This window comes from Helicoverpa armigera, chromosome 12, assembly GCF_030705265.1.
Source record: "Helicoverpa armigera isolate CAAS_96S chromosome 12, ASM3070526v1, whole genome shotgun sequence".
NCBI lineage: Eukaryota > Metazoa > Arthropoda > Insecta > Lepidoptera > Noctuidae > Helicoverpa > Helicoverpa armigera.
The window spans coordinates 6,135,665-6,150,150 of NC_087131.1; the positions used below are offsets into that span (position 1 = coordinate 6,135,665).

Here is a 14,486-nt window from a genome sequence, read left to right on the forward strand (position 1 = left end):
GTCCCCGGATGCGGCGGTTTGTCCCTAAATTAAGGGGAATTAAAAACTTTTTGGCACGACAAATTCTTTATGGTACCGCGAAACTCGCTCCTTATTATGCTTATTAGAATATAGTGGAGTAACTTTTCTGTCAAGTTATACATTTTAGTCTCGGATGCCATTTTGTGTCTAGTCGTTTCATCGTCTAACTTTTCAAGGAGTATACAGCAAATAAGTTCAAATTGATTGAGATATCATTTGTTGACATATTTTTATATATTCGTATTTTTATAATAAACTTATGTACCTACTGAAACGCATCTACTATCAGCAAACTACCGGTCGGTTATAGTCCAATAGTAAACGTTCTGCAAGAAATTTACGATATGGACCTCCCACGGCGGCGTGCAGCAAAAAAGTAAATGCAAAATTACACTATTTACCTACTCGGCATTTTTCCAATACCTACAGAATTATACATTAATTTAATTACTTATATAATATATCTACAAGCGAATTCCTGAAAACTTTCCCAGTTTATTTTCACCAATCGAGGACAATTTCTGTAAGCAAACAGCTATATTTTTACACAGATTACAGATTGTTTGTCACCGCTTTTATTTTTCCCCCACATTCTGTGTGGTCAGTTTTCTTTATCTTTTCCGCCAATTCGCTATAACTACCACATGTTTTTTGCATCTTCATTTCTCATCGATTTTTTTCAGTATTTAATTTTTAGCAGTATTGCAATGTAAAGAGATGTTTTGTTATGACCTCGAGGTTCGCACCTCTCATCCCGGCCGCCGCGCTGGACCAGGTAGACACCATGGGCGCCGGGTGTCGCGAGATGACTCCCGGCCACCGTAGGCGTGGGTCTGGGGGCGGTGAGTTCGGGTGGCTCATCGTCCCTCTGTCTGCTCAGACGACAGACCCGTGTCGACGGCGCGCATTGTTCCACGCGCTCCTCAAAGAGATGTCAGCAAACCCTGCGGGGCCCAGCAGGGCCAAAGCAGCCGGGGCTGCGGGTTGTTCGAAAGAGATACCGCGGCCCTGGTCCATAAAAGGCCTATGACGGAACACGACGGTTTTTAGTCAGTAAGTGTCTGACACCCCCTCACCGCTGCTAACCCACAGCGGCATTTTTGACGTCGGAATAAAAAAGGAGGTACCTTTATGTATGAATTGAGTATTCTTCTAGGGCAACACTTATTTAAGGGGTCTAGGAGAACCCAATTGCGATTATATAATTCCACTCGTTTCTATTTTATTGATCAGTTTGGCCGCTACAGGCATTTAAGAAAACCCAAATAGGCCACGTTGATGAAACAAATACCAAGTCATGAGTTGAAATCATCAAATTACTCGTACTCAGAAAAATGATCAGGCATGATATATAACACATGTTCAATTAATCAAGTAATTTAAGATACAATTGCATCGCGTATGTATTGCACACGTACAATAATACATTCTATAGGTACATACATTTACGGAAAATGCGGGTTTTCTGATGAATCCGTGTATCCTTCTGCAGCGATTTGACTAACTCATGCAATGATTTTGCAAGAGACACGCCAGGAATTAACAATGACTTGACAAAGAGGAAATGGCTTTGTTTGGGAGGTACTTTGGTACGTAACATAGGCCGGAACGTACATATGTTTAATCAAAATGACGTAAGTATAGGAACATAATATGGATAAATTAAGTCATGTAAGTAATTTATAAAAAAATGTTGTTATATACTAACTTGATAAAAAAGAAACTGTTTGTCCGTTCATAGTAGACGTACAATGCCGTACAACATTTTAATTCAAGTTATTTTGTATGTTTATTTAAAACACAATTCACAACTGACCTGTCTAAAGCATTATCTTCCTTTTTCATATTAAAAATACAAGATTGGAATAACTGAAGACCACAATCGTTCATAAAAGCTTAGAAGGTCCGTCTCCCTCAATTTTACAGCACATTAAACAGTAATAACGACTGAAGATAAATGGAACAAATGTGGACATAGCAAGGTGGGATCAGTGGGATGAGCTCAAATTACTATCCCGAAAAAACCTTTCTGCTATATAGAAATCCTTTTATCATTATCTGAAGGGATTTAAGAAGCAGCTGGCACAAAGGGTTTAAAAAGAAAATGATTACAGTAGCTGCAAATTTTCCAAAGAGATGTTTGCAATCTTTACGGGCACATAAATAAGACATAATCTTTGTTTGAAAATGAAATCAGGCGTTTTAGGAACGACGGTAATGAGTAACTGATGTTAACTACAGGTACAAGATCTGGAATAACACAAGGTTAAATAACTAAATAGTTCGGTAAGCGTTACCCAATTGTTTACATAGAACTTTGTTTAACAAACTGTGAGTTTAACTGACGTTTAGCAGAAACCCTTCTTGGAATCTTCATAATTTAGAATTTATTAAAACTACAGGTGTTGATAAGTGAAGGATACCGCCCATCCTGTTGAACATTAAAATAGAATTAGATATAATGGTGAAAAAAGTTCTATAAATATTAATTTACATATTTTTTCAACTTTCCAATCAGACGTCTTACTATAATTTCACCAAACAAAATAGGCTTTTCCGTAAAACATCGAAATTGATTTTCTCACTTCTTATTGACCGTTCCTACCTTGAGAATTCAAATTGTATTTAAAATGCTAATTGCCTAGTTAAATGTTTTGGCGTTTCCTTGCTAGTTACCGACGGTACCGTACAATAGAAGATAACTTTAGTAATATCACGCCTATTAAGGAAGATAATGTGCGCATTATTCCAATTCTAAACGAGTCTTGTATGCTATGCTGTTGTTTTTATGTTCATGTATTCCAAAAATGGATATGACAAAATCTTTGACGTTAGTAAGAATTTTGTTATGAAGAATTTGTATTTTCTGAGATCAGCAGTATTTAAAGTACAATGTGTTTATTAATGCAAGCCTTCAATTTCTGATTGCAGCAAGCGTCCAGGAAATCATAGAATAAGGATCCTATCAACGATGTGGTTAAACTGAATATTGTTTAGGTACTCTAACAGTTTACATAAGTGAAATTAATAACAAATTGGCAATACTTGTATTTCTGTAACAGGGTAATAAAAACAAGTAGGGAATTAAAACCAATTAAACTTGGTAAAACCCCAGTCCCGTTATTAATGAATTGACCGAGTAGTAGCTGTAGCTTTACGAATAAGGGAAATCTATTGAAAGGAAAATAAAATTTGAAATTCGAATTTAACAAAAAAGCAAAAAAAAAACTTATACTTTTTCTTTACCAACCTCCGTTTGAAAACCCGCTCGAATATGTAAAATCTGCTGTTTGGACAGAAATGTATGCGTTAATCTGAACTTCGGTCTTGAAAACGATACTGAATGAACTCGACATAACTTCAGTAGTATATTTTCTTATCTTATAATACATTCATAACCGATGAATGTACATGGGTAGGTAAGTGGAATCAAACACAATTTCTGCCCGAATCGTTGTCATACGGTATCTATCTCGATTCACAAGAAAGGAAGTACAGTGCACCTTCTTATCTACCTAATCAGTATGTTTTTCCATATCCGTAAATCATGTAATGTGTCACGTTAATAAAACCAATATGGTGAGATCATCACTAGTGAGTATTTTTAGAGGACCCACTGACGTTAGTGTCTAGTCAAACAAAAAATAACTGCAATAGAATACAACAACTATATATTTTTATGTAGAAAAAATACATACAGAGTTATTGGCAAGTTCATAAAAAAACGCTCCAATAGTTTCGGTCAAAAAGGGTGACCGAGTAAAAATGAATGCTGAAATAAAAAAATAAAACCGATGTGTGCCAGCTATAGCAAATATTGCAAAATATATATTTATTTTGAATCAGAATAACGGCAGCTGTTTCAATAATATCGATGACTAATTATCTTATCATTATTACGTACAAATGGTCCTCTTCAGTAATATGTAGGACGAAGCCTTGGATAATTATACTACACAATATTATAGCTCCGGTTAAGTAGCCTTCTGTTTCCAATTTGGGTTTATATGGCATGCAAAAAAAAGTTAACTGATAAAGGTGAGGAAGTACCAAAAAGGAAGGAAAGATTGCGCCTTCTTGTGAGTGAAATAATGTACGGTAGCGTGTCCAAGCAGCAGCTATTTGTAAGTAACGAGGCCTTCAGGTTCCTTGATGCATCTGTTTTGACAGATGAAGAATCTTTGGATTGATACTATCAATCCAAAGATCTATCAATCTGGCAGATTAAAAAAAAATGGGCGGGTTCCAAAGAAGGCGTATGAGGGCGGAGCCAGTAAAAGTCCAAGGCACTCGCTTTTTGGCCACGCTACTTTCTTAGGAGATTGTCCGGTAGGATGACGTCCCCGCTCATCGTTTTGTTCCCTATGGGAAGTCCGAAAAGGAGACACATTGCACTTTGTAGCCTGGACCTAATTTCTACAAAGTCGCTCACACGAATTACTTCATGATCGGTTTGCGTGTTTACGTCATAATTATAGCGTAATTTTATTCTTCGTAAAAATCGACGTCAGAAGTCTTCGAACTAATCATTGATTATAAAAAACGGATATGATGCAGTTGTACGTGTAGGTATCAAGGAATTCAGCCTTTTATTTTGAGAAGATGATGCTAATAATTTTTTACGATTTCAAGAAAATCGACCTTGTACCTTCGGAAATGCAATTTCGAAATAAAGGTGCTTTTTCATTGCTACAAAGTCAAAGTCAAAAACGTTTATTGAAAATAGGACAGCACCCCCAAAACGCCCCCCTTTCACTACGACAAACAAGCTGGAGTTTGTTCACGTAAATCATATTTTAATTAATGTAGAAGTTTAATGTAGGAAAAACGTACCTAATTGAATAGGAAGGCATTGTGGTACTTCAAATAAGTAACCTACTCAATATTTAGCTATGAGTAGTGTATTAAAAAAGTTTAAATTAATTTATTAATTTAATTAATTAATTTTGAAATTATCCACTTGGCCACACTAATTTTTTAAATAATGAATATAGGTCACTTCTTTGTGTTGTTCAGTGAGAAATCTGCGTTTTTGTCTTGATCTGTGTTGAATTGCTCCGGTGCCTACAGCTTGAAGAAATACTTTTATTTATGCAAAAAGACTTTCAGTCCAATTTTACTTAAGTTTGGTGTAGATAACGTTTTCCAGTACTGAAATATAAGTTCAATGACCATTCTGTTATTATATTGCTAACAACATCGCAAGAAGGGTTCGGAATGTATAGCTAGAATAAACATTAATGGAAGATTGCCAGACTTTGGCGATCATTACTATTTTTACCACGAAAGGGATAATGTAACAGAGCAAATAGTGGACTTATCAATGCGGAAATAAACATTTATACTCAGTAAGGTACATACTCACCAATTTTGTTAATGAAGTGTAGGTAAACTAGCAATTTTTAATAACTGCTAAACTATTAATATCAATGATTACTATTGTTATTTTATGCCTATTTTTTATTTTATTATTTCAAATAATTTTTTTTTTTAATGAAAAAAATAGGGATACCTACTCATTTTTTGGGATTTCCAATTTCAAATAAGGGACGCTTTATTTTATGTGAGTCATAGTTCTATCTCAAAACCAAGTGAGTTATATAAATTCTCTCACCGAATGCTCAAGCGCAGTCACTGCCACGGTCGCGTCAGTCGCACCCGCCAGTCTTTAACATAACCTCAAGCGGACCACACACGTAACAATATAAACAAATAGTTAAAAATTAAAACGTTTGCTTTTCAATAGATATCAGTGCTGTGCTGTGTGACGTAATAACAAACCTGTTTTAGTTTTGTCTGCGATTAAATAAGGTGTGTATTTACATATCTACGTGGGTTTCGGACTTTGAAATTAAAAGATCATAAGCTTGTTGTTGTGAGTTTGTGTGTTTGATGACAGAAAAATGGTTTTAAATTGGATAGTGAGTGGTTTAAAGTAAAAGTTTCTTATGGTGGCAATACTCAGTGAAGTATTTAAACCAACGGAAGCAGCGGTGTTCAGAAATAACTGTTATAAAATTACCACTGGCAGTTACTGTTCATTTGTATGCTTACCATCTATGTATTCAGTTATTTCCACATCATCAGAGAAAACATGTTTTTATGTTCTATTAAGAAACATTAGTAAATTAACAAGCTTGACGAGAGATGTTGTTAAAAATTAATGACTATAAATTGAAACACAAACAGGCCTTAAAATGACAGTACTTACTGACATTTAATTTCTATCACTTGAGCCCATTTAGGGTAATTAAATTTTCTATCAGACTCCTCGTCAAGTAATAAGAAGAAGTCTGTTAAAGACTCTCAAATATCAATATACCTACATACAGAATATTTATTTCTGATATTGTTAACATCGAGGTAATCTATATGACAGAAACCGGCTTTTATAAAGGAATTTTGCCACCTGACGATACAGGGTACTTAAATGTCAACTGTGCTATTTTGAGGATAAAGATATAAAATTGAATTCAGCTAAGAGGTCACAAACGACATACCTACCTACGACATTAAATGACATGCGTAGGTACTTACTAAACGTTACAATGAAACTCACTACAACAATCACCCTAGTAACCTAGGTCTATCTGGTCAAAACATGTGTTCCGTTTAACAAAACAATCTATATAAACAACCTTCTTGTATTGACAAATAACTGTCGTAGGTCGGCTGCGAGAGGCTATATTAATTTCGTAATTCTAACACACCAGACCGGCAGTTTTTCTACCAAGCTCACATTCAAAAAACTGCATCAATAATGGACTAGACGTTTCCGTGTTCAAGTTGAAGGCTGACTTAACTGACATTATGTTTATTATTTCTTTACAGATGAATACGCTTACTCTTCTCTTCGTGGTATTACTATGTGGGGTCGCGGTTTACGCCCGACACTTGGACGATTTAAGTGATTCGGATTCTCTATCACCTGAAAAAAGTGAAGGTAGAAAGCATGGATCGGACCTGACGCGTCATAGGAGGAGAAGGTGGCAAATGAACTATGGTTACGATTACCCACAGCCACCCACACATTCTTACTATCCGGACAGAAGGGATTATGATAGAAATCAACAAGATCTCTTACCGCAGATAGTTAAACTACTTGAAGAGATCTCTGTTTACGTCAAAAGACCTCAACCACCTCCAGTCCCACAGCCAATCTACATTCCTTATCCCGTACCGTACCCCGTCCCTCAGATAGCCTCTTGCTCAGATAATGGAACAAAGAAACCTTCTGTCCATACCAGATTTCCTGAGATGGAAGATACTAACCAAAACTGGGGATTCGTAACTTCGAAAGACGATGATACGGATGATCTTAGCGAATCGAGACCAATATCCTTCGATCCGATTGCGCCTCTACGTCCAATGAGGCGACCTGCACCAAAGGTTGAACATGGCAGCTCGCAGGCAGACGTAAGTAGTCATCTGTATTATACGTAAACGGTAGTAGACAGATAATTACGGTCACTCATCATTGAGGCTAATCAAACATTATTTGAAGCATTGTTTGAAGAACCTCGGCACTCATAAAGATTTCCTGGTCTAGACCTTCAGTTTAGCTAAACAAATATACTTGTGGTATTTTAACCTTGAAATTTTGATCGTTTTATGTAATTCTCCGAATACGTTACATAAACCTTGTAGCTGATGTTATTTCAAACATCTTTGATGTAGTAAAAGAAGATACAAACGTTTTTTTTTTCAACGAATTTCATTGTTATTACCAGCAGTGAAGCAGTAAACGTCAGCTATCCAGCTATTTGCGCGTTAGTTGTTCCACTTTCTGATTTCGTGCGCACAAGCTGGCGATTCCTTCAGATGACAACATATCAATGTCACATTTAATATTGGTATCTTTTTTCTAGGCGCAGACTTCTACTCAGGCTCCGCAGTTTAACGATGAACCTGGTGTATTGAAGATACCGAGCATGTGCAACGCGGCTATCCTGTCGTGCTGCGCTGACAACCAGTCACAACAGAGAGTATGCTTCAATAGATTTGGGTGCGCTGTCTCCTACGAAAATGGCAAAGCTTGCAGTGATGAATCAATAAATGCTGCTCTGGACTCCTTCAAGACTGCTTACTCGCCAGTGCAGTGAGTCCTTATATAAGTACGTATCATAGAGTAACTGTCAGTATTGTGAACCGCGCCCGTGTGGTGCTAAATGTTATTGTTCTGTTGTATTTCTTACTACATATTTAAATTGTTTATATTCTCTTCCAAAGCTAACAATGTATAATTTAAGAGAATTAGGTATGTTTGTATTAAATACTTTTCAGAATAATTGACCACACTGAACACAATGCCCGAGCTTGTGATTTTTGTAAAAACTTACTCGCTGGAACCTCATGACCAGTGAGTAGTATTTTGATCGGTATTGATAAATTACGCAATTTAGCCTGCCCACGCGTAACTTTGTTCAAATCTAGCGATGTTAGAACTTAGAGTTCAACGAAATATAAATCAAAATAACAAATGTAATTGAAAATAACAAATTAAACTAACTTTGTTCACGTACTAACTTCGAGATATGTCTATTATTTGCCACAGACCAATTATATCGATGTTCACAACATTCTATATTTCGTAAGGATGGATCAAATTGTAAACAATAGCTAAATTATTTTTTGCATTATAAAACATATTTGTAGTTTTATACTAAATAAAAAAGTTGAATAAAATACTTCTTCGATGCCATATTTCATGTCGTTCCTTGTGTAAATATATATAATTATTTTAGCAGACTGTTGCGCACTATTCTGCTTAGGAATTCGTTAATTATTATAATTTATATATTGACATATTTTTTGTCCATCTGTGAACTTTACAAGAAAGATAGGTGAGTACTACAAAACAGTATTATTAAACATTTTAATGCATTAGAATATTATGATTATAATTCATAGGTACTTACTTTTTGTGTTGTTAACAAAATAATTAAGGCCAAACGAGATTTTAATTGTCAGTTTAGTGTTTAACAGTCTATCAGCATTTATGTACGTCATTTAAGTTAATAAATGGTAGTTTGTATTGGCAGCTGAGCAATCGAATAAGTGTTTCCTAGTCTGTAGTCTAGAATTACAATTACATCGTGTTTAAGTATAAAAGTAATAAAAAATCAACTAAAGGTACATTGTCGTATTATTACAAAGTAACCACGAGTGAAATAAAAAACCGAGAAGTTGTGTGGTCATCATGAATAAGGTACGAAGATTGAAATTGATTGGACGACCGTCATAGATGCCAATGTCCTCTCTGTGTATAGTACTTTGAACTCTTGGGTTCTCTCACTAAACATTTTTACTTAAAACTTAAAACCACGAGAGGAACACAAGGTCTATTACACCCACGAATGAATTAATATGGACGTGCTATGTCCTAGGAATTCCTTGAGGAAAAACCCATAACTCTCGTGGCACCGAGAATAGTATACAGGTAAGCTTACGTAGTTTAGTCACAGTTTACCAATAAATAGTTTGGAATTGGATTGATACATGAGAATATAGAAAGTAGGTATCTATATCGGTATTAAACCCAACTTTGTTGATAGTTATTAGTCAACTGATAACGCTAATTAACTCATCGTAATACAGTCTATAATGCACTACATGCAATATACTAGAATGTAGACACGAATAACACATGTGTTATGTCTACTCAATACAACAGTGCATCCTCAGATAATGCAAACAGTTACTCTCTGTACCGCTGTCCTACTAAGATAACGGTTAACTTTTACTGCGTTGTTATCAGCAAGGTTAGTTTCAATACGGGTTTACAGGATGACTAATGTATTACCGTAACAGTGTTTATTTTAATTTACACCTTTAACTCAATTCTGTTAACCTCTTAACTGAGTATAGTCTTTCAACTAAACATTGAATAAGGAATCTCTTTCATCCTCGACGGAAACTCCCCCTGAAACGCCTCTGCGCAGCCTCTGTCTGTGTTTCCTGATAACTATAACCTGGGAGTCTTAAAATCAAAAGGTTATTTCTAGACAGGCGTGCTACATTTTCGATCACATCATCGCTTACCAATGGGTGAGAAACGGGTGCCTATACAAAATAAAAAAATCCTCTTTCTCTTTCCCCTAACTGCAATATTATTCTGATGTTTGATCGATTGCTCTAAGAATTTGATGCTGAAATAAAAAAGGGGTAACGATCGAAATATTGGCTGTGGTCGCTCGATATTATCAATAAAGCGTGCCCAGAGTAGTTGCGCGGTTATTTAATAGTACGCATAACTCATTTCTCAGAACATAACAGAGGTATAATAGTATTTTTGACGAAACTCATTGATACGAGAATAAAGAACCGCACCTCACACGTAGCCATCGCAACGCGTGCGCTGATTCAAGACGCCCCACTTACATTTTGTGACATGCAATGAATGTTACATTTTTGTTACAACCGAATATATTTCTTGTTGTCTAATAGGAAGCAAGTGCTCATTTTTACAGGTGCCAAAAATCACATCTGTGGTTAGTTGGTCTATTTAGTTGAATCAGCAATTGGAAATAATATATCAGTCTTTCAAATTATAATTATTATTTATATTTGTTAGAGGATGAGGATTATTTTGTCGTAAATCTCGCTTTTTGTAGTTAAATACTAGTGGTATCCATTTTACTGGGACCATTGCAATTTTGTTTCAATTTAAAAGATACACTGAAATATAGTTCCTCAATATTCAAATATGTCGTACATCCTCATTTTATTTACAACTTCAAGGTGGTGGATGCATTTTTTGCAATTCCTTTATGGAGTCCCAAAGCAGGTTTCAGACCGGTTCATCGACCTAAAATGCCATGGACGACCATGGTCCTGAGACTTCTACGTAGTGTACCGTCGTCGTCGTGTAGTCAAGAGAATTCTTTGGTGATGTAATTGTTGAATAATTAATAGTTTATTTTCATGCTAATTAAATGGCATGTTTATTTAATTTCACGTTCACTGTTTGGCCATAGTTTGATAAATCTTGTAATTCTCATTTATTTACCAAACCACGTCCGAGAGGCTGGTATTTATAAAGGACTTGCCGACTTGCTCAGGTGAATTATTTGCATAGATTAACTTACTGCACATCTTCTTGTAATCATTGGTATCATCTTGACCATGAGAGCCTTCAACCCCTTGAACGCCGGTGCGCGGATCCATAAATGATTTTCTATTGTTCTCTAATTAGCGGCATTCAAGCAGTTAATAGCAGAATTGCAATTACGTATCAACTTTAGAGAAATGGGAATTTCTCTAAAAAATATATTTTTTTAGAGACATCCAGACATAATAATAATTATTATTAATCGTTACTGCATCAAACTGCAATTACCTTTCCTATGGGAAAACCAGCGGACGGGTTGCATCGTAAAACTGTAAATATAACTACTGATTCATTTCTATGGTGTTCCCATCATTCATCAGTGTCAAGCGGGATCCACAATTAACTTTTGAACGGGTTCTGCGTACTATCTCTGTTTCCATGTGGCTCATCTCTTTTCGTGTCAGGGTTAGCAGACAAACCAACTGTATGACGCTTGACGCACGCGTCATTGTAAGGTCATTCGGCTGCGTGAGTGACATCGATTTAATTATGGGATTCTAGAGCAGTTTTATAACAATATGTGTTTTTTGCAAACGTTATATAATATTTTCATACGATTTTTTTTTGAGTTGGATGCGACATGCATTGCATTAAATAAATATTTCTGCATGTTATGCTATTTTACTCGTGAAAATGACTAAATTCTTTTTCGGATAATTTCTATATATATTAATTTGATTAAACTTCCTCATTAACAAGATCATGGACATATGTCATGGTAAAGTTGCCTTATTGAATTATTTCCGTTTTGTCAACAAACCTTCACTGCCATTTTTAAATTATGGGTTCGTTGGTGTATTCAAGGTTCCTTTATTTTTGGTTAAGAATGTTGATCGATTTTAAACTGGTTTTATTTACAATATCGTAAAAGGAAAGTTTATTTTTATTTCACCTAAGTTTCGTTTTCTACATTGTCAGGTAGAAGAGGGCAAATAATGCATTGTATACTGGTAGCATATTTTTTTGTAAATTCATAATTTCCAGCATTTTCATCCCGCCAGTTTGGTTACCATGTCCTATTAACAATTCTGGAATATTGTAAATTGCTCCGTAATTTATTCCGGAATTGGATTATAATTTATTAAACCTGAATTCGTTGAGAATTTCTTTACCAGAATAAATTGAGTTTTTGTTTCGCAATGATTGCTTTTTAATGACCACAATAACAATATTACTGAACATTTTTGAACGTTTGATTGGGCTTTATTCGAAATAATTTAAAGTGGTAGGTCGATCATTTACATAATTAAACTTTAAACATATTTTTTGACCTACAATTTTCATTGGCAATTTCTGTCATAATAAAAAGCGGAAAAATAATGTAATTTTGCAAATATTCTCATCTGACTGGTTAAACAAGACCAGTATGTCACCACTAAAATAAACATCGGTAGACAAAACGAATGTTAATAAAATAATTATTACTGTTGTGTGTACACTGATATTATACCTACTAATGAACACAAACAATCTTAATCGCCTTAAAAGTTTCTCCCAGCATCTTCGATGTCATCAACCAAAATACCCAGAAAACGCCTTTACATTAACTACAATTGAAATCTGTCACATCAAATCAATTGTGCGTAGTTTCCCAAATTGATTGTCAACAACTAGGTATTTCAATTGTACTTGTAATTTATGGGTCATAAATTGTTCCTTTGAACATTACACGGGACGAATGACCTAACCGATAGAAACATACGTTGATGTCATGATCCAAACAAAATCATGCTCCCTACAGTTCCTGTTATATAACTTTGCTACTTCTGAAGTTGGCTATATTACGATGAGTCACGCATGCGTATGGTTTTGTGCGTATTATTTTGACTCTTACGCAGTTACGAGTGGCTAACTTCAATTCACTTTGCGTGAATTGAAATGAACAAAATTATTACCATAACTTACATAAAGATACGTAATTTTAATTTACTTTTTTGTTAATTGACATAACTGCTTCATTCCTAACAGACGTTATTTATATTATTTATATTCATTAGTAGAAGTCAGAAGCCATTAAGTCTGACGCCAGTCTAACCAAGGGGTATCGGGGAGCCCGGGTAACTGGGTTGAGGAGGTCAGATAGGCAGTCGCTCCTTGTAAAGCACTGGTAGTCATCTGAATCCGGTTAGACTGGAAGCCGACCCCAACATAGTTGGAAAAAGGTTGATGGGAGGATGATGGTCCTCTAGGCCGCAGGAAACACCTAGTAAAATATGCCAGCTATAAAAAATAAACTTGACTTTTATAGCTGTTTTAAGTTTACCTTAGATAGGGGCAGGATCATGATAATAAAAGCGATGAGGTAGTGGATATACTCAACCAAAACAAGGTATCCTTTACGATGATAAGAAGATTATGTTACAAGATAAAAAAGATAGGAAGGACGAATGCGTTATAGATTCCAAGCGAAAAACTCGGTGAATCTTTGAAATGGTAAATTTACATATTTCGAAAGTCTAAACAATCTTAATTTAAAATCTAATGACCTACATTTGCCACGTACGTAATTATTTAAAATAACTAGGTACATGGTTATGTTTTAAAGTTGTATAATAACGTTTTCTGATATCATTTAACCTGGATAGTTTAAATGAAAACGATCGTGTATGATCGTCACGTGCGAGACCTCGCGGATTAACGTCCAAACAAACAAACTCTTAATAGATTTATATTCGATATAAAAGCATAAATAATAATGCGACTATGACACGTAGAGGATTTAAAAAAATATATTTTAAACTAGAACAGTTGTGAATTTGTGCTCTGAGATGTGCAGTGGGCCAAACCTGGGCCAAACCAGGCCCAAAGTATTACCTTCCAAAGAGTTACCCTAGTTCTGGTAAATAAAGGGCTTAAAAAGGATTATGGTGGGTTTTAGGAATCAAGAGTCTGACACTTCCTCACTGCTCTGAGGGGTCATTTGATGATTTCCCATCAGAAAAAGGTATTTAATATTTTGTTGTTTGTTGTACACAAGTATCGACTCATCATTTCAGTTAAATGCATTTTGCGTCACTTATGACAAAACTGCAATTTGAAACGAAGTGCAAAGTTTTCGCAATACAGTGCATACAAAGATGCATCGGTTTGGCCTCAGTAACATTAAGGTATAGTGTATTGACATAAAATGTCATCCTATTGAAGTCGCACACTAAAGAGTACCTACACACTGCAAAACTTTTAGTTGGGCCGATAATTTGTTTGGGCTCATAAGTACTTATTTACCATTCATCTTCATCAGTATGAAGATGAATTATTCTGACGAAGATGAATGGTAGAACGCACATTACAAAGGTCAGGTATTTAGCCGGTATCAGACCGACTGAAAAGATTAGAATAATGATTTCTTCAAAAA

The 14,486-nt window shown here is 35.3% G+C and overlaps 2 protein-coding genes across 2 annotated transcripts in view; one reads left to right on the forward strand and one right to left on the reverse strand.

The window, feature by feature from the left end:
* LOC110374604 (uncharacterized) overlaps positions 1-14,486 on the reverse strand; it is a 143,794-nt gene that overhangs the window by 62,945 nt on the left and 66,363 nt on the right. The gene's annotated exons all lie outside the window — the stretch shown is intronic.
* On the forward strand, positions 5,649-9,156 carry LOC110374597 (uncharacterized). Its single transcript, XM_064037211.1, has 3 exons — positions 5,649-5,832; positions 6,853-7,437; positions 7,890-9,156. Exons 2-3 carry the CDS (start codon positions 6,853-6,855, stop codon positions 8,121-8,123), a joined length of 819 nt encoding a protein of 272 aa, XP_063893281.1. The 5' UTR covers positions 5,649-5,832; the 3' UTR covers positions 8,124-9,156.

What these genes read in the sequence shown, in the direction of transcription:
- LOC110374597 (XM_064037211.1), top strand. Translation starts at nt 6,853, where the DNA reads ATGAATACGCTTACTCTTCTCTTCGTGGTATTACTATGTGGGGTCGCG. An exon ending in ATGGCAGCTCGCAGGCAGAC is followed by an intron (nt 7,438 to 7,889) that starts GTAAGTAGTCAT and finishes TCTTTTTTCTAG; the next exon opens with GCGCAGACTTCTACTCAGGC.